Raw genomic sequence first — 21,752 nt, forward strand, 5'->3', positions numbered from 1 at the left:
CCATCGTCCTCCCAAAGCAATCATGTCCATATAGTCTGTGTATGCTGAAGCGGAGGCAGCTGTCCCAGCGTGTCCAAGCTACCACGATCTTATGGCTCCAATTACAAACGGCGGCAAACAATCAAACGAACGAACGAACGAACGAACAAACAAACAAAAGTAAAAAATAATCCTGGAACAATGCCTGTAAACAGACTCGCATTTACATTTGTCATCACAGTCAAGTGCAAGTATTTTTTATGGAATATTAAACACTTTTTTACTAAAATAATTAAAATTTTTATTGCCAGTTTCATTGCTGCATGTGAATCATCAGAAAATCATAGTATAAGCAGTTAAATGAAAACATTTTAAAGTGCACATTTTAAAGACTGGCAGCACTGATGCATCACAGTAGTAGTAGTAATAATAATAATAATAATAATAATAATAATAATAATAATAATAACAATGTACATAAACACAAGGGCAACTGAGATGGATTAAAATTAATCCCATAAATGCATTATATTATGGATTCAGTTAACGCAAATGACAGTAGCAAAACCCTTCATCTACCTCCATTCATAATTACATACAGTAAAATGCCATAAACTTACCAAAGGAGCAATGAATGTAAAAAAATTAAGGAAAAGGAAAACCATACCTATAACGGTATCCATGCATATTTGTGATTAATGTACACAAATCCTTTCTCCCACCATTACTCCCGTTACCCCCGCATACACCCATGTACGTCCAGACAGAGATTTTTGTCATGCCTGAATGTTTTTTTTTTTTTCTCTACTTTTCTCTATCTTATTTTTAAAGTTACTGTGCACTTTTGGATGTATAATATTCTATAAATGTTTTTTTTTTTTCTTTTTCAATGACATCAGGTAATAAAATAGGACAAAACAAAACAAAGGTGAGGGAATTATCATGCAAAAAAATAGGCAGGAATAGCATTTTAGCTGCTCCATTCTTTGCAATCTACTGCACAATAACATGCATGTCTGAGTAGGGTGGCACTGATGACCTTTTTTTTTTTGGTAAGGTTGGAAGATGCATGTGAAGTATGATACAAATTATGATACATATATGTATACTGACCCACTGAGTCGCAATCATAATATCTGTAATATCTGTTTGGTTTCTTTTTTGTTAGTTGTTTTTTCTTTTTTGTGAATGCATCTATTGCAGGATACAGTATTTGTATATCTTTCTCTTTAAAGATATATCTATATAGGAATATAGTTCTGTCTTCATACTCTTAATACTGGCCCTGTGATTGCACACACTATATCATCCATGATATCCAGTATTTGTTTCCATCAAAATAAATAAATAAAATAAAACGTGGAACAGTTTTTTTTTTCCATGTTCCTTGTCTTTGTTTCCCAAGAACGGCAGATTGACCAGATGCAGATCTGTGAAAGAATCATAATATCATAAACGCCCAACTATCAGTCCTCCAAAAAAGGCTGTAATGAAACCTGCGTCGGGTCACGTCTCAGTTCCTGCTGATTTATTCTCACAGAATCTTGAGGGAGCTTACAGTCTGGGATGAAGCTGTAGCTGGGTGCCTTTGTCAAATGCATTGTATCTTGGGATGATATTTTGGTGGTAAGTCTGACAGGAAAAGCTCCCTCCTTCCCATTTGTGCATTGGAGGAGAGCTCTGTGCTTGGAGGCGGTTTTGTTATAAGAAGGAGATCTTGACAGGGTCCTGACTGTCGGAGCAGCGGGAGTTGCGCAGGATGCCTGGGATGGCAGGTGACGATGGCAGGCTTTCATCAGGTGTGTTGGCTGGAGGAGTGGGGATGCTAATGATGGCTGCCGTGAAGTCTCGCTGCTCACAGTTTAACTTCAGGTCTTCTGTCCTGGCATTGAGGCTGGAGCGACTGTTTGAGAAAGAAATCATAGAAAACGTCTTCAGAATCTTCGTTTTAGTTAGTGATAAGTTTACTTTGAACAACTCTTGACTCTCTGTTCCCTTTTTAACACTGCTTACTCTTTGTTCCTTTGTTAACTCTTTCACCACTGCACTAAACCAGTTTCAACCAGGTACAGACAGATAAAGCCTGTGATCATGTCTTCCCGAATACCATTTGCTCGCATTCCTATGACTTCCTGAACACCATATATGGCGTTGTTCCTCTCTTACATTGGTATGCGTCCTGTTTTATGCAAATATGCTCTTCCGCCTAGCCAATCAATACCCATTGTCTCTGCTGTGTGTCTAATACAATACATATACTCTGCCTTTCTTTGCATAAATCGGAGATCTTTCCATTTGAATTTTGTGTGTCTGTGTGTCATTTGGCAAACTCTCCTAAACGCTTGGTGCGGGAATCGTGTGGCGGGGCAAGGGCGTCTTCTTTTTTTGTGTACTTTCACTTTCTCTCTTCTTAAGTATCGTAACCTGAAGATCGCAAATCCTAACAGTTAGAAAAGGAGTAAAATTGTTCAGTGTTTTCGTGTCTTCATTTTTAGAAGACACTACAAAGCTTGATATCCATTTGGACTGTGTAGAGCTGATATTACAGAAGGAAGGAATCCCAATGGGGTGTGCTGTTACAAGAAAATAATCAATGATGAGACTCCAAATTCGATCAGGTATGCCAGCAGCACATCCTGGAGTGCTTTATGGCTCTTATACCATGGCAATTTGTCAACAATTAAAAAAAAAATGAATTCAAGAATGACATTTTTGTATGAAAAGAATGACATGTAAACTCCGTGCACATGTTTTTCTTTCTTTAAATTAATAAGCCCAAAAATAAACAAACAAAGGGGGGGGGGGACACTTTACTGTGTCTGAAAACGTACTGCCTGAGCTGACATTGGAGACTCCTTCCATGAATGTTAAATAAAGTATAAAGAAACTTTGCCACATCAACCATTATAAGGTTTTTTGTTTTTTTGTTTTTAAATCAGTTTAGCATTGAAGTGGTTTTTCACAGTTTCTAACAATATAGCTTTCTTTGTTTTAATGTATTTTGTATAGCCTTAAATTTGGTATTAATTAGTCCGAAATAAGAACATTCTTTACTTCAAGTGGCGCTGTTCATGAAATTCCGTTATTCGATGCGACCCTTAAATTATTAGTCATTTGTAAACTTCAACATAGTGCCAATTTCAGTACAAACTAGGCTTGACTGGTACATCTGACTGCATATTTTAATCATGCTTACTTGAATAATATAGCACTGATATTTCAGTTTTATTTAAATCTAACGTTCGAATGACATTCCAAGTGTATTTGTACATGACTGCACCAGCACACATTAGCAAACTGGCAAAAACCCTACCAGTCTTCAATTACGACCAGTAGGGGGAGACATTACATTGTGTTGTGATATTGTGTATTCATTTTGTGAAGACTGTTCATTTTTAGTTTAATGTGGAGGATATTTCAGGGATTATAACCCCTATTTAAACCCTATACTTTTTTGTAGAGGTAGCAGCTATGTCAGAGTATATTATTACAAAAGATCATATCGACCGTCAACTGATTATAGGCAGAGAAAATACAAGAACACGGCACTGGTATATATACAGTACAAATGCAGGGTTTTTTTGAAGCGGGAATCTGAAAATAAACCAGTAGATTATATCATACAAGGCACAAAGGCCATACTGTAAATGAGGCCATACTTGTCAATCATAATAACAAGAAGAACTTCAGATTGTCCAATGTAGACACTCTGTCTATAAACTGTCATGAAGCAGACTATGTTTTTCTTTCATCAGCATGCCATTAAATGTACCAATAGAGTCCACATGGACTGAATTTAACATTGCGATAGGATGAGAAACAATCCGATAAACTATAGATGATCTCCTAGACTCCAGCAACCAGATACTGGACCATCTAAATAAAGTGAAAGCAACAACGAGAAGTTCATGGTCTGTATAATATCTAATAAACTTATATAACCAGCTGTAAATTCATGACATATTATTTCACTGTCTGGCCTATTTTTTGGACATCTGGTCTATTTTTACTTTGGTTAACAGTTTCTGACATTACACACAATGCTGATAATGCAACCAGTAGGATTTAGTCCTCCCTCGCTTCATTTCTACCTATAGACAGTGATGCAGCAGCGCTTTAGACGTCCAGCTGTACACTCTGCTCAAAAAGATCAGCTACCGAAGCTTCAACGTTCAACTTTTGTGGTCGTTGTCTCGTGGATCACTAACTGGCCGAGCCAAGTTTCTATCAAAACTGCAACGTATAGCCGCATGACATTTCAGATCTTTGAGTCCAGCATTTGCGTCAATGTCACCACTGCTTCTGCATTGGATTTCTCATTAATATGATGCTGAACTTGCTGGAAAATTATAAGTGAGAAAAGAAGCGCTTCTGTTTTTCGGAGCTAACAGTGACTGATATTACTTAGAATCCTATATATTAGATACTTATGTTTGAGATTTTTTCTCCTATTAGAGGAGCAATATCGACCCATGCCATCAGTGTGGCACACAACCGCTAATTCTTCGCTAGAAGAGCGAAAATACATTACCAACTCACAAATTACAAACAGAACCGCTAAAAACCATCCTGTTTCAGGGTGGACTTTAATTCTTTCATTTCCGAATGTGTCATACCAACATCATGGTGCACGTATGATGTCATCATTAGTTTACACCAGGTGGGTGTGACTTACATAAGCACTACAATTCTGATCAGATCAAGGTGTAATCTGTAACGAGTGTTATGATACGATGATGTGAATACCTCTGAGGCCCGGACGGACTCTTGCGTACATGCAGTGTATCCAGCTCCTGGATGCTGCCCCGGCTCACTGATACAGTGGAGTTGGCCAGGCGGATAGCTCTCCTCTTGGCGCGACGAGGACAGCAAGAGGTTGAGACACCCTGTTGGCTGGAAATCGAGGTGCTGCGGCTGGTGCGGAAGCCCACCGACTCCGTCATACACATCTCACTGTAGGTCAATTCATCGGTAAACTCATGGTTCTGTGGAAGAATGAAAGGACATGCTAGGATAGGGGTTATACATGTCAAGGAAACCCTATGCTGATCACGGCCATGTTTAAAATCCTATTTTCTCTATACCGAAGTCTTATCTACATACATATTACATTATATTGGATACATTTTACCATCAGACCTGCTCACAAATATGCCGAACAAGCTTACATACCCCCCCCCCCCCCCAAGGAAATTACAGATGAGCAATTCAACACATGAATCTAGAATGATTAACAGATCCACAGGTGTTCTGAACCACAGGTGTACTGCATGTTTGACTTACAGTAGATAGACAAGTATATAGCAATTTATATTTATTAGGAACACCATTGAAAATAATTGGCTAAAAAGATTTAAGAGAAAAGGCTTACAAAGCGTCAAATCAAACACTTTAAGAATCATTTAACTGGCAATATTAATTATAAAGTGAGAAGCATGATCAACTCCACTATAGTAGAAACTGAAGTGTGCGTATATACAGGACATTATTTTGTGATAACCACAAGGTGCTTGGGAGTAAAACGAATGAGTTCAAATGCTCTCTTAAGTTAAAATGTAGACACTAGAAACACTGGCATGAACACTTTCTTATTAATTGCTGTATAATTGATGTAGATCATTTTCCTTCAGGGTTGCCAGGTCTGCATTTTCCCTGCCATTAAAAATGCAACAGTCCGTGCCCAAGGCTATTTCATGGCCTTTTGAACCTGGCGAGAACTCTCACCGTAGTCTTCTCCAGGCAGTGTAGCAGATGGTGGTGCTGATGCTCGAAGGACGACCTGTTCTTCAGACATAGAGCGCCACTGTCACCATCATGATCCTGAAAACGGAAGCACAGGAGAAAGATACGTTTGAGAATTAGACTCACATGGTTAAAGACGCCAAAATTACTACAAACACAGGCAGATTATCCCAAAGGAAAAGAGGAAAGATCCATTTCTGCTCAAGGTATTCAAAGACGAGGAAACTCGATCCTACATCAGCAGCACAAAGGTGCTGTAGGTCATCCAGCTCTGAGCTATTTAAAGATCGCTCCATCTATTTCTAGGCTCCAGGGGATCATTTCCATGATTTCTGGTGATACATTTAGCTGACCTTTTCTGTATCAACTCCACAATGCACGCATTTAAAAATACAATCATTGCCACACGCTGCTTTTTGGTGGTAAGATACTTGTAGTATGGAGGTCCTGTAAAATGCTATGTTGTTATTTCAATAATGTAAAGATATCTCATATCTTTACAACTGATTATAAGTTTTTTTTAAAAAAAAAAAAACAACAACCTTAAATAACTTGTAATAAAAATGGGATCAAAATGACCAATTATTAAGTAAGGAATAAAACAGTTGGGGGAGTGTTGTTATTGGACAATAATCAACAACAGGGGGGTGTAATGCAGCCCACAGATATTTACAATGATTACCATTTCTAATTTATTAATGGATGGAATCTTCTGTGTCAGCACTTTGTAACAATCAGAGGTAAAGTTGTTATTTAAAGTTTCCAACAAGAGAAAGGCTTCAAGGACAGAGGACCTTCTGGTGTCATGGTAACATGACTTATTTACTTTACAAAAGAGAAGAACAAAGAGTCATGTGAGGCAAGAGCTGAGTGCTGTTATAAACAAATATAATTGATAAGAGAACATTCACAGATAAAAAGATTCAAACACAGATTGGGGGTTCGATTCCTGCCTCTGTCCTGCGTGCGCGGAGTTTGCATGTTCTCCCCATGCTTCAGGGGTTTCCTCCTCCAGTCCAAAGACATGAATTGTATGCTGATTGCCAGATTCAAATTGTCTGTGGTGTGTGAATGGGTGTGTGAACGTATGTGCGCACATGTGTGCACCCTGTATACAGTGTCCCCCACCTTGTGCCCTGAGTTCTTTGGGATAGGCTCCGGGCTCCCCGTGACCCTGTGTGGGATAAGCAGTATGGAAAATGGATGGAGGAATGTATGCAGTGGTACAATAATAAAACATTTCGGGATGGGAAAATAATCAACTTCCGGGTAGTAACGGTAACTCTGCTTCATGTCAGACTGCATCACACCAACCCATCCTGGATTATATTTTGATATTGAATTTTTTTTCCCCCCTCACATAACACAATACTAATGTAGCAATAAAGTATATGGGTTTTTTGTTTGTTTGTTTGTTTTATTGCCTTTTATTTGTCTGGAATTATTTTTGCTGCTTAAGACAGTAATAGCCTCAGATCACAAGACCGGCTCCTGACGTTTACAATTATACTGATTTTATCCCATGGGCTTGCAAGGGGTCATCTAATGTACTCTCTTCATGCGGATAAAGTATTGAAACGGTTCTTAATATGTAAACAGTGATTCCACTAAAGTGGAAATGGCCAGGGTAAGTGGATGATGGTACGTTAGATAAAAGAAAGCAGGGCATCAGAAACTTACAGGAAGTGCTCCATCAGCGGAAAGGACCGGTAACCACGGGAGGCTTTGAATTTTTGCCCAACCAGATCATCAATAAACAGACCTCAAAACACTTTTTGTTTTTTGCTAGTTTGAAAGTTGGACTTAGACAGTGACGGAGTACGACCGATACAGAATTTCAGAACTACAGGGCGGTCACGAGAAACATGTAGACAGAGTTTGATCACGTAGGATGTGAGATGGAACGGAAACAACGAGCAATTTCACTTCCCAAATGAGAAAAAGCGTCACAGTGATCCTCTGCAAAGTCCAGGTAAACACGGAGGGATGTTTCTGTGATGGATGGCGATTCAGACAAGCACTAGTAGAATGCGTATCTCAGACCAGCAGCCTGTAAAACATCGGAACAATCCTCAAGATGTGAACTGCCTAGAAAACATGCTGTGCGTGAATTAGAAAGGCAGTTTCGATTCGTCCTGTGTATGCTGATTAAAATCGTTATTGCAAGCAAAAATGATGAGAAAATTCAAGTGATTTCAAAACATCGTCAGCATCCTTTTTTTAGGGCCTAATTGGAGGACATGTGGCCGACTGTGCCACTTCATGTTTGTAATTATTTTGGTAATAATCCAATTTCAGTGTTATTCACTACAGATTGTGTGTCTGAAGCCTTTTATGCCTCTGCAGCTCTCAGTAAGCAGGAGTTTATCATCTCCATGCAGTCGATCTCCACTGAGTATTAACCCATCAGGGACTTTCTTCTTTATCACAATATCGCATAAATGACATAAATCACATTTTATACAGATACAAGAGGTTTAGAGCACTAATCCAGTCGTGGTTAACATCTATGCAGGTTGAACTGACATTGAAAGTGTATGCATGCATTAAATGGCTAAACCTTATCCTTAGATAAGGAATAAAACACTTGTGGTGTGCTCTTATAGGAAAATAATCCATGGGATGCGGCCCAACTTGAAGCGGAGTTACTGGTACCACCCTGAGGTCTATTATTTTTCAATAACAGCTCACCCCGAAGTATTTTCAACAGGTCATACTTTAATTAATCAATTCCTTCTGACTAATCAGAACAGAGAATTCAATAGCACTGTGGTATATGGAGAAAAAAAAAATTAAGGCCCGACTGGAGGTTGAGAATTTCAGCGGTCAAATTCCCATTTCAGACCGTGCCCGTTTTAATGAATTATGTTTTTTTAAACAGCAAAGTTCATGTAAGTTTAATCACTTTAGCCTTCTAAAGTCTGTAGATGCAAATATGAATAACATTACAGCAGCTGAGCAGGTGACCTGCTGTTGTTGCAAAACCAAAGGAGCTTCCGCATTTTCAATTCAAATCTAATGACCTAATGTACTCATAAGGAGTTTTCCACGAACAATGCATAAATTGCTAACGCATATATCTACTAAACAGCTGCAATAGCTGGTGATAAACCATCCTTATGAATAGCTGTGCTGGCTCAAACAGACAGCTTCCGGCAGAAATCCTGACAAGCTCCCTTCTCAGGTCATGAGAACCTCCAAGAAGATAATTCTCCGATTTTCTAATTTTTTCCTTGATCTTAATTTGTTCTTACTTTTTATTACTTTCACTTTCTTTACTTTCTTCCTTTCTTTATTTCACTATTCCTTCTAGTTCACATACATCAGCGTGTAAAGAGTAGTGAATTTTTCATTAAGCCAGTGTTATTCTGCCAATATGTCTTCATTTTGAGACATATCCATGGGCTAGATAGTTTATTCAGTAATGTATTGCTAGGCCAATGCCACTGATGGTGCATCGACTACACATCTACACAGGCCCAGAGAGAAAGAAAGTGCAGCATTACTGCAACTATTACAAGGAATTCAGGAAACTGGGGAAATTGTTAACCCTGGAGTAAGTGTTTGCTCCTGTAATGCTAATTATGGTAGAATGAATGTTGTCTTAAAGGTGCTTTGGGGCATAACAGAGAAAGGAAATAGAGGGGCATGGTTTAGTGGAAAAACATAAACCTTCAGTTTCTTAGGAGAGGAAAATACATGCTAATAATATTGATCTCCAGTTGTTTTGGATGATTTCAGTATTATACTGAAAGAATCTGAGAATGCACAACACTTCACAACTTGAGGCGGATGGGAAACAAGAGTAGACGATCACATCAGGTTCCACTTTTGTCAGCCAAGAAGAAGAATATGAGGCTTGACTGGGCACCACAAACTGGACAGTTGAAGATTGGAAAAACTTCGGTTGGTCTTTTTTAAGTCTTCAACTCTTTCGGTTCTGGCCTGTTCTTGGCTGACAGGAGTGGAACCTGATGTGGTCTTCTGCTGTTGTAGCCCATCTGCCTCAAGGTTTAACATGTAGTACATCCTGACATGCTTTTCTTCTCACCACAGTTGTAAAGAGTGTCACCTGGAACCTGGCCATTCACCTCTGACCTCTCTAATCAACAAGGCCCGCAGAACTGCTACTCACTGGATGTTTTTTTGTTCAGAAGGTTTGTTGCCAGTATACAGTGGTACCCACAGTGCTTATAGAAAACAGTAGGCATACTTGAATATTGGACATAGGACATAAGTGGACTATACACAACTATACATTACAACTATGTATGATAATGATGCCATGTCTCAAAGAAGTCAAAGTCTCTGAGATCACATTTTTCCCCATACTGATGTTTGATTTGAACATTAACTGAAGTGGTTGATCTCTATCTGCATGATTGGTGGATTGGATAGTTGCATGAACATGCAGGTGTTCCTGTTAAAATGGCCAGACAGTGCATGTTGCAATGCATTCCAAGGAACCTCAAGCTATAATATTACATCTTTGCTTTGAAAAGCTCAGAATCTTGTTTTTCACTCTGTGGTTTCTTTATATTGTGGGCTTTTAGACGTGAAGGACCTTGAAGAACCTTGACATTACTTGGCTTTGAAAAGACAAGCTTAGTATTTCATTTCATTTGTCCAGTACATCCAGAACCACAACACAGCCACATTGGAAGGCATCCTTTTTTTAGATTACAGTAAGACACTTCATCCAGCAGCTGAAATGGATCAGAGCGGATTTGCAGTTTCTCCATGTCCCCGGATCTCTGGCTCAGTCCTCCATGTCTGACATTATTAACTCTGTCTTTATAATTATCAATGGATCTCCAGACAAACCTCTCATCCTGCTGATCACTCATCCTTACCCCACGCATATTCTACAGGACCTACTAATCAGCTTTGCTAATTACACCCACTCGGTGCATGGACACACAGCTGGGGACAAGGCTAAAGAGGCAGGCCAGAGTGTTAGTCACCCCACCAGATGGATAACCACATCCCCAGTTTGATTTATTCTGAGACAAGCTCTTTCACTTTGCTACAGTATTACAATCTCTGCCCAGTGTTGTTCTACATGGAACCTTTTGTGTATGGTAAACTCTGTTGTAGGGATGTACATACAGTAGAGCTTTTAAAACAGGGGTGAACAAAATCTGGCCACAGGGCCGAATGCGATGAGTGGACAGATGTTAACTAGCCCGTGACTTCCATCCATCCATTTTTTATACCGTTTATCCTACAAAAGGTCACAGGGAGCCTGGATCCCATTCCAGGGGACTCAGGGCACAAGGCAGTGGATTCCCTGGACTGGGTGCCAACTCATCACAGGGCACAATCGCACACATGGACACACCCATTCACACACTATGGACAATTTGGAAATGCCAATCAGCCTACAGCACAGGCTGTAGGATTGGAGGAGGATACCGGAGTACCTGGAGGAAAGCCCCAAAGCACGGGGAGAACATGCAAACTCTGAGCACACAGGGCGCAGGCGAGAATTTAACCCTCAACCGTGGATGTGAGAGGCAAACATGCTAACCACTAAGCCACCATGCTGCACTGACTCACAAATACTGGCGCAGTGGTGGCTCAGTGGTTAAAGGCTCTGGGTTACTGATCAGAAGGTTAAGAGTTCAAGCCCCAGCACTGCCAAGCTACCACTATTGGGCCCTTGAGCAAGGCCCTTAACCCTCAGTTGTATAAATGTAAGTTGCTCTGGATAAGGGCATCTGCCAAATGCAGTAAAGGTAAATGAATGTATGACAAGTGGCCTGCCGGTCAATGTGTTGCAACAGTGTCAACTGTGTTAACACAGCTAAAACGCAAGGTCCTTTCTGTAAATTCATATATTAATGATATTTAGCAAAATTGTTTAGTCCCTTGTGGACTATTAGAAAAAAGGTTAATTACATAACCCTGAATGTTCTTTGATATGTTCCTTTGGGGGAACCTTCCAACCGAGGGTTTCCCATTCACAATTAACCTTTGCAAAAAAAAAGAAAAGAAAAAAGGTTCTCCGTTAGACGGCCTTCATATCATCAGTTTAACCTGGGTTTAGTTTAGCATATCTGTGTTTCAAGAAATGTATATTATTCATTAATTTGTTTATTCGTTCATCTTCCACGAGCACTTTATATTCCTCAGGGTCATGGTGGACACATACTCATAGCCAAACTCTAACAGGAACCAACCGAACCCGTTATTTATATTGTTAGATTTAACCTTTTTTAATTATTTTATTTATTTATTTATTTTACAGTATTTGAAAAGGTCTAAATCAAACGGCTCTGAAGTTCCTTCCAACCGCCTCAGACATCAATAAAGTATTTTGGTTTGTTAAAATTCTGTTGATCAGGCAAAAGCTTCCACAGAAATGATGTGCTGGCATTAAACTGAATTAGAATAGTGACAATATAGGGAAACACACAGTAAACATTTTTGGTTAATTGGAAATGCAGAGCTTCAGGGCACAGGCATCTATTCGTTTATGAGGTGCCGTAGCCGCAGCTTTTACTTCACATGTATGAGATACGGTTGCGAGGACAAATAATGAGGGTGTTTCATCAAAGCTGCATTCATGAATCCCTACAAAATGATAATACACTGCAGGCCTGGTTTCCATCACATAAAACGCTGCTTACATGAAAATGTTGTTTTCAAAGCCCTTGGGGCTTCATGCTAACATTTCTACTCATTAGCATGAAATACTAAAAAAGCCTCCAAATGTCAGATCTCCATCTGGATCATATTGCTGTCTAGAATTGTGTCATATTATACTGTAGGAAAAAATCAAAATCATACTAATAAATGTCTCAAACTCTGAAATCCCTTTCCTGACTCCAGTGTATACGATGCTGAGTTAGGGGAGCATAATGTACTCTAAAACATGAAGTTTCTGAGCTTAGTAATTACCCGACAGTCAGATCTGTCAGATAATAGAAACAGGTTGTTTTTGTACAGGACATCATACAGAAGGGGTTGCAAACTGGTGGACTACAGTCCAGATGCAGACACTTCAAAGTAAATATCTTTAAAAAATACATTTAAAATACCAAATACCTTTAAAAAAAATTTTTTTACCACAGCAGAGCCAATGAGCGTATGAAAAAACTGACACAATTTTTCTACAAAACAAAAGGTAACCACTTGGATTCAAAAAGTATTCAGACCCCTTCTCTCGTTGCACACTTTATTGGATGGGATTTTGAATGGATATAATAGCCATTTTTACCCATCTATCTACATTCATCTGACGTTATTACGACGAAGTGAAAACATGTTTTTAGACATTTTCACAAAAGAATTCAGACCCTTTATTCAATGTTTTGTAGAAGCCTGTGTGACAGCAATTACAGCTACAAGTCTTCATGGATAATACTAAATTTCTGGAAAAATATCAAACAGGGTTTGGTTTTAAAAAATCTATATTTGAACACCCACATGGCGGAGCACAATTAAATACATTATTAAGTGTTATTATTATTATTATTATTATTATTTATTTTATTTTTTATTTATTTTATTTTTTTTATTAAGTACATTATTAAGAAAAAAAAGGAATGAATATCATGTAATTGTGACTTCTCTGGCATTTCATATTTATATGATGGGCTGTTTTGTGTAAATAATTGACATATAATTCCAATTACGTCCATTTCATTTCCAGGTTGTAACAGGACAAAAAAGTTCAAGGTGGGTGAATACTTATGGAAGGCTTTGTTCTGAAAATCAAAACCGCCATACTAAATAGTGTATCAGTACATCATCTGTGTTATTACTATTTAGATTTGGGACACCAAGCATTGTCGTGCTACATGCAGCATGTAGCATAATCCAGCATCTGGATTATGAAACGTTCTACCAGTTCCCAGATTGTACATCCTGAAAGTTTAAATTGAGTTAATTGAGTTTAAATTGAGTTAACAGTACTTAACAGTTAGAAACAACAATGAACTTTACCATATACTCAAGTTCGTTGTTGTTGTTGTTGTTGTTGTTTTGGTTGTTTGTTTGTTTTGTTTTTTGTTCTTTGAAGGTTGCACCATCAAGAAAATAATCGGAGGACTTTACAACCAAGGGGAATGTACTGTAAACAAAGTCATTCATGTTTATTCCAAATCATTTCTCCAGTTCACTAGTTTCCGGTTCTTGCATTTAGAGCAATAAATGTGAAGGAGCCTCATTCTTCCGAACCTTTCAGTTTTATAACAAATGAGATCTTGCGTCCATAAAGTTAACAACATGAAGTGAAATAAAGCTACATCATTCTGTTAGAAAGTGTATCGAAGGCAGCTGGGTTAATGACGCTTACAGTATGTAGCTTTAGCAAGAAGGTCCTCTTATACAACGTATTATTCTAACACTCAGCACTTTACAGCAAAGAACTGAGCATCAGCTAAGAGTCATAAAGATGTGTGTGTGTGTATTAAGTGTATTAGGTGTCTTAGGATATAAAATAAATGATATTAAAACAGCTACCACTCCATATACCGCACATAGACCACATACTGTGCTTCGTCGTTCTTCATCGATATTAAATGAAAATCTTACTGGAAAATGGACCCCATTTTGACTGGCAGCAGCACTGTGTCCCAACTTTGTAGTAGATTATGAAAACATGTCCAGCAAACTTTTCTGGTCTTTTTGGAATGTAACAAAAAATATTATTTGATAGATATTGCTGTCAGTTATAAAGAAGAGATCCCTGATTTGGGAAAGTTGTTGTTTTGAAAGATGAGTAACTTTAGGAGTTGAATAATGTTAAGTTCAGCAAATAGCTGCTTGTTGTTGTATTTTGTGAATAAAAATGACTTATTTAATCCAGTGTTTCCAGGGGTATAGTGGTGGGGTTGACGTAAAATATTTATAATTTGTAAAAATAATAATAAATAAATAAATAAATAAATAAATAAATATCTAATTTTATTCTTAAATAAAATAATAATAATAATAATAATAATAATAATAATAATAATAATAATAATAATAATAATAATAATAATAATCATTTAAGCGGCCATGCCCACTTTTGGTTTAAATTGTGGCATTGCCTTATACCTTATACTAGAGAGGATCTGCAGATGGTTCAAATTAAAACAATATAACATCTTTATCTCAGTGATGTCAGACGAAAAAACACCACCGGCACAAACTACTGCGACAAGACAATCCCATTAACCCACAGCATGTCACGTGAGTATACAGCGAACGAACAGTGTCTCAGTGTTTGTTTCTCAAAACCCACAGAGAGATCCCATTCCTTCAGACTGCATACTGGCACACAGTTACTCACCAGTAGTCCCCCTTCATCTTTGAACTGCAGGAATGCATTAGTGGTTCCTTTCTTAGCCAAGCGAATCCTGGCCAGACGCACTTTCTGTAAAACAGAGGAAACCTCGTTTCAAACTGCTGCATCAGCACTTATCCCAAAGTGGTGAAGTGGACTGCCAGTGCAAAAATATATAAAGTCCTGTTTGTGGAAACTCTGAACTCCATTTACTTCGGAAAGCATCTGCTGTGTTTAGGTAACACAATACTCATAAAAAAAATTCATATATATATATATAAATATATATATAAATATATATATATAAATATATATATATATATATATATATATATATATATATATATATATATATATATATATATATATATATATATATAAAGACTGTTGAGTGCAAAGACTTATGCATACCATCAGAATAACATAATGAAGACAAAGATTTTTGTATAATTTACAGCAAAAACACTAAGTGTGAGGTTTCACAGATTTAATTAAGGAAACAACACGCAACTGAAAAATCCTATAGCGTATGTTAAGATGTTTTTAAAATAGTGGTGAAAATGACACTCTGCTTTTACAATTTATTTTTATAATATTTTTATGACGTATTATGCTTGCTCATTTCATATGTCATATTCACCATCAATCTTCTGTTTTTATTATTATTATTATTATTATTATTATTAATAACAACAACAATAATAATAATATGAATACTACTAATAATAATAAGAAGAGGAAGAAGAGGAAGAACAATAATAATAAATATATATTTATTTATACATGTTTTTGTTTGCTTATTTATAGTTAGTTAATTATTAATACATGCATTTATAGGTTATACTTATTTATAAGTAAACAAACAAACAAATAAATGAGTAAGTAAGTAAGTAAGTCAATAAATATATACATACATACATGCATACATACACAAATAAATAAAAATATAAACAAATAAATCTCATCATCGGAAACAATCAATATCTGCTGTTTTGCCCAACAGTTGCTATTTCATTTCAGCTTAATTTTTTTTTTTCCAGTAAGCTTTCTAAACTTTGCGTTCTGTACCAGCCATATCTTTAAGGATTTTTGTTTCTGCTTTGCAATTAATTTGTAATTGTAATTTTTATCATTGTAATTCTGAATGGGACATAAAGTTTCTCTGGTTCTGAAATTGACTTCATCATTAAAAAATAGGAACTACATAGAATACACCTGGAACTATAGGGCATAAGTTCTCCCTATTAAAAAGTCTATTGGGTCTATTGTTGTCTTCTTGTTACTACTACCTGTCCAATTATATAAAATCTGTAAAACTGTCACACAAAAAAAAGCTCTTGCTGCTTGCACAATCTCTCTCTATACCTGCTGGGCACGCATCTTGTCAGCTCTCTGGTTCTGATGGTAGATGCGACTGAAGTTGGACACTATGACAGGAACAGGAAGTGCGATCACCAGGACGCCACTCAGAGAGCAGATGGAGCCGAAGATTTTCCCGGCGATGGTGTTAGGAACCATGTCTCCATATCTGCAACACCCAACAGACACATACACTTAGACCCACGAGGTCAGGACAACAGTGTTATGCATAATGAGGTAATGCAACATACAACATTTTATACAACATATACCAGGATGACATAAGTGAAGCCTACACAGGGGACATTGAAGCAATAACTGTATAAGCAGCTAGTTTGTGCCGCTTATACACTAATGAACACTTTGTTCCTGAGATTTTTGGTGGAAATATTACTCTGGAAGACAGAATGGGGGGGGGGGGAAATGGCAACCAGTGAATATTCCTGACATAAAGAATGACATAAAGCCATTTCCAGGTCCAAACGCTCCTTCAGATCCCAAAAGCGAAACGCATCTTTAAAGTCGACATTTAAAGACGAAATACCACGAGCTGGCTAAAGTATTTCTAAAAAACCAACCAAAAAAAAAAACAAGAACGTAAACGAAGATGAAAAACTAAATATGTATCAGCCAGGTTTTGAAGTGATAGTGAAGTTGAAGACATATAATGATCTGCCACCCCCCGGGCTAGCTACAGACGTGTCATTGGGCTAATATAAACACATCACTAGCAATGTCTTTTAGAAATGTTAGGGTGAGAGTTAAATTGTTTTGAATATAGGTGCACGTTGAGGGTCAGTCAGTGAGCTACAGGACCTGTGAGAATATCAGCATAAACAAGTGCCATTATATATGCCATCATATCATATGGCAGCTTTATTGATTTGTTTGGAGAAGAATGTGTCCCGCACCGACCCGGAGTGCGTGTCGATGAGGGCGAGAACACCGAAAACAGACGAAATTGCAGCCAAAGAGTGTTTGAGATGAAAGATTTGCAGTTGATGCTAATGTCGCATGGTTTGGATTTGAACCTTCTGAACCTGACTGAGGTGGAGTTTGGTAGGCAGTGTACACTGATATATCTTGAATATATGAAATTCTGTAAAGTCTGACATTTTTAATGCTATGAGCTGAACTGTTCGTGTTAATTCATTGTGTTAGGATGGTGAGTGTGTGTGAGACTCATTGTGTGTGTGAACAAGGTCCCAGATTTTTACTGATTTCTTTCCAAAAATGATTCTAAAAGTCTATTTTATTGAAGCTTTTGAACTAATTGGATGAAACTCTTTGGGAAAATGCATATTGGTTCTTCCATCCTCGGGGATCCAAAGCTCATCTCTAATAGCCCGCTCATTTAGCACAACTCATTTAGCAGAGAGAATCCTTTTTAACAGCGGCGCCTGTAGCGACAGACAGGAAACACCTACAGTACATGCTCTAATCTATATTATATCTATATCTGGAATCTGTGTTCTCTCTCACACACACACACACACACACACACACACACACACACACACACACACACACCCTAACATGCTCAAGTTGTACGCAGGTGTGTACAGTCAGAGACTCACACACACACACACACACACACACACACACACACACACACACACACACACACACACACACTGCAGCTGTGTTCTTGCTGTAATAATTCCCTGTCCTCCTACACACTGGTGGATCATTAACTTCCTCACAGGACTCTTCATATTTTTGTTTTGACCCATAAATCAGGCTGGCAGGCCGAACGATGACACAAGTTGAACTCAGACAGGAGAAGCCGTGCTCCAATCCTCCTACATCAATCAGATGATTAGCAGCCAATCACAATGAGTCGTAATGGCCCGAGGTCGTGATGTCATCATCGATGAAAAAAATCCACAGTGCTAAATGAAAGGCAGAAGCAAAAATTGCAAACAACAGGAATGAGAATTTCTAACTGCGCAGTGACTGATCATTTATGACTGTGATGTGTTTTAAAATGTTTTATTGATGTTGTTTTTTTTATTTAATGCTTAATAAATAAATTAAAAACTTTTTTTTCATGTTTTTTTTATATTTCTTCCATCCTTATATGTATTGTTTTTTGTTTAAGTCCTTGTCTGATTCTTAATCTTTTATGTAATGCAATTTAAGATTTTTTTTTACTGTAAATGAAATTTTATAATATTATTATTATTATTATTATTATTATTATTATTATTATTATTATTATTATCATTATTATTATTATTATTTGCTAAGTAGTGAATGTGCATAGACACCATATTGTTATTGCCTGATTCTTGTTATTGCCTACCTGATTCTTCTTCTTCTTCTTGTTCTTTCTAGTTTGTCCATAGCAGCCCATAGAACTGTCTGGTAAAACCTTGTGAAATTTGGAACACTGATTGGGGAGGGTCTAAGGAACATTCTGACCAAATTTGGGCCAAGTGCTACAAATGTTCTAGTGCCACCATTGGGTCAAATTTGAGCCTAATTTGAAGTGCATTTATGGCCATAACCTTTGAACCATGTGTCCAAAATTTTAAATCCAGGCATCCCTGGAGTACCTGTGTTCGAGATGAGTTCAATGCACCCTTTGATGTCAATTTTCACCTAATTAGATTTTCTGGCATCTTGGATTATGTCAAAAACTGCTTTTTCACTACTCCTCCTACAGATTTTGTCCAATCATCACCAAATTTGTCATACATCATCTTCAGAGTAAAATACATTAAAAGAATTTGAATACTCCAATCAGTTTGCTCATAATGGGCCGACAAATCTGACAGCAAAGGGAATGGCTCTGGATTCAGTGTGACACTGACCAGGATAAAGCAGTTACTGAAAATTAATTATTGGAAGGTGGGATCCAGAGACTATCACAATAACACCTCAGTGAGGTAAGAATACACCCTAGATGGGAAACCAATCCATGCATACATCTAGGGGAAAATTAGCACAGCCTATTCACTATACAGCATGTTTTTGGGAGGTTGGAGGAAACCAGAGGATCTGGAGGAAACCCACATGGACATGGGGATAAGATGTGAAACTCCATACAAACAGAAACCCAAGCCCAGTGATCCTAGCACTGTGAAACAGCAACATTACCCACTACACCACTGTGCCACCAATAATTGCAGATGAATTTAGGAAATGATGTAAGAGTGTAAACTATTGCTAACAATGACTGTAGTCATAATCATTCCCATAAGTGGAATAATAATGTCTTTGAAATTCGCATGTCTCCTGATTGTCTAGTTAAAGTTTGTGCAAATATAATTAACAATACACAGTGAAAGTAAAACCAGGTCATTGTGTTAGAAAGAACCCTAACCCTAGAAATTTTGGATTATTAGCAGCAGCTTTTACGACACTAATCTAACATTTGCAAGACACTCCCATCCTTCAACATGTTGCTCTGACAGTTGAAACTGGCTCAGCACTTTACAGCAGCCAAAGACAAACCAGGCGCCAAAGAACTAAGCAGCGGCTAAGAGCTTGAAGTGTGTGTGAGAGAGAGAATGAAAGAACCCTATCAGAGCACACTTACACATTCACCTCATGTACTGTTGTTTCACCGGGAGGAATCTGCAGATGGCTCAAATTAAAACAATATTTGTCTTTATTACAGTGATGACAGACAAAAACATAACCTACACTCTCTCTGTTGCTGTGGTTATGCCAACTACTACCTCAAGAAAATTCAAGCAAGCTGTTTCATTCTTTTTTTCTTCTTCTTTCTTTCTTTCTTTCTTTCTTTTTTTTTTTTTTAATAACAGTCATTCTCAGTCAGTTCTGGGAGATCCCTGTTTCCCAGTCTTTCCCAGTGTGTGTAGCAACTAAAATCACTCAATTCAGTAGTGGTCAATCATATCATGTGACAGCTTAGCATGTAGCTAAATCATGCTACATGACCGGAATATCTTTATCACTGGAACCCTCACTGAGAATGGACTGAGATGTCATAAGTAAAAGAACACATCCATGCTCAAATCAATACTATTAGCAATATATCAAAGTGCAATCTGTCATTTTTAGATGTATTTCTAGACCTGTAATAGTGAGAGAATTTTAAAAGATATATCTCAAGAAAAACTGTCATTCATAATATTTTGGTTTGCCAATGTTTTCCTTGCAATCGCAATTCACCTTACAGGCAGCAGAGGGCTCTAAAAAAATACAAGCTTCTCCTTTAATGTTTTCAACAAAGTATGAAGCCTGCATTATTAAGGCAAGACACAAGAGGTGAATAGGGTCTTTAAAAAATAAATAAATAAATAAACAATAGCTTTCACAATCAATACTAGCCAGTTGATTGCTGATAGTTAAGTGTGTGTAGACTCTTCTCTGTTATAGAGCTTTACACAGAATATTTAAGAGTTCCTTTAAACAGAGATCTAGCTACAGGACAGGCAATGCAAGCAATTACTAAAGTGATGTGCATGGGTAATGTACAACGCTATACCAGGAACCTCCCTAAAGCAGGTGTCCATCTCACGAACATGTGGGACTTTTAAAATTGCAGAGAATGTTACTAGTCCGGAAGCCAGAAAAGAAAGAGAGACCAAGAAGAAGAGCAATATAGGAAGCAGAACTATGGCAAGTGGTAGAGATAATCTAATAACGGAATAATTAAAGATGTCAACTGTAGGCTCAAATAGAAAATAATGTAACGCTAGACAGGTTTGGAATGCGTAATATTCATTATTTAGATAGCTTTCCTCCCAGCTTGGTCTTTTAAGGTGTATACAGTATGAAAGTATTGGTGAAGTCAATACTTTGCGAAAAGGTATTCAGTTGTAGCATGTATGATGAAATGATGGTTTATCTAATTGGGAAGCTTGATCTAGCATGCAGAATATAACACTAACCCATTCAGACAGTCATATTTTATACTCTGTTAGCTTAGCCATACGACTTAGCTCAGTCATATTTTATATTCTGTTAGCTTAGCCATACGACTTAGCTCAGTCCTATTTTATACTCTGTTGCACTGTCTAATGCATTATATTCTTCCATTACAGTTAAATGATAATGTAAAAAAAAAAAAAAAAATCTTTATAAAGGCATCTGGGTAACATAATCCTTGCATTTCCCTCCCTGTGTTCTCCACAGTCTCCAGAAACAATTCTGCATCACAGGGACATGTTGATGATGAAGAAGCTTCTAGATTAAGATTCCCCTCCTTCTGAACTACTGATGTCAAAAAAGAAAGCAAAATGGAAAATGGACAAGATTTACTCCACGCCATACGCTTGCCTTCTCTTTATATAATGTCACATATATTCTGTTCCTCCTTCACTTCCCCACTCCCCCTCAGCAGCCCTGGAGCTGCATCAGTCCACCTCCTAATCTCATTCTGTGCTGGAAAACCTCCAGTCCAGGGAAGACAAGAAGATCA

The 21,752-nt window shown here is 37.6% G+C and overlaps 1 protein-coding gene across 1 annotated transcript in view; it reads right to left on the reverse strand.

Moving 5' to 3' along the window:
- Positions 1–764: 764 nt before the first annotated feature.
- kcnd1 (potassium voltage-gated channel, Shal-related subfamily, member 1) overlaps positions 765–21,752 on the reverse strand; it is a 71,306-nt gene continuing 50,318 nt past the window's right edge. The window contains exons 3-7 of the mRNA XM_017467220.3: positions 16,364–16,526; positions 15,005–15,088; positions 5,704–5,799; positions 4,726–4,964; positions 765–1,882 (exon numbers count right to left, since the gene is read on the reverse strand). Coding sequence (XP_017322709.1) covers positions 1,681–1,882; positions 4,726–4,964; positions 5,704–5,799; positions 15,005–15,088; positions 16,364–16,526 — 784 coding nt within the window. The 3' untranslated portion in view covers positions 765–1,680. The remainder of the gene's footprint in view (positions 1,883–4,725; positions 4,965–5,703; positions 5,800–15,004; positions 15,089–16,363; positions 16,527–21,752) is intronic.

This window comes from Ictalurus punctatus, chromosome 5 (genome assembly GCF_001660625.3).
Source record: "Ictalurus punctatus breed USDA103 chromosome 5, Coco_2.0, whole genome shotgun sequence".
NCBI lineage: Eukaryota > Metazoa > Chordata > Actinopteri > Siluriformes > Ictaluridae > Ictalurus > Ictalurus punctatus.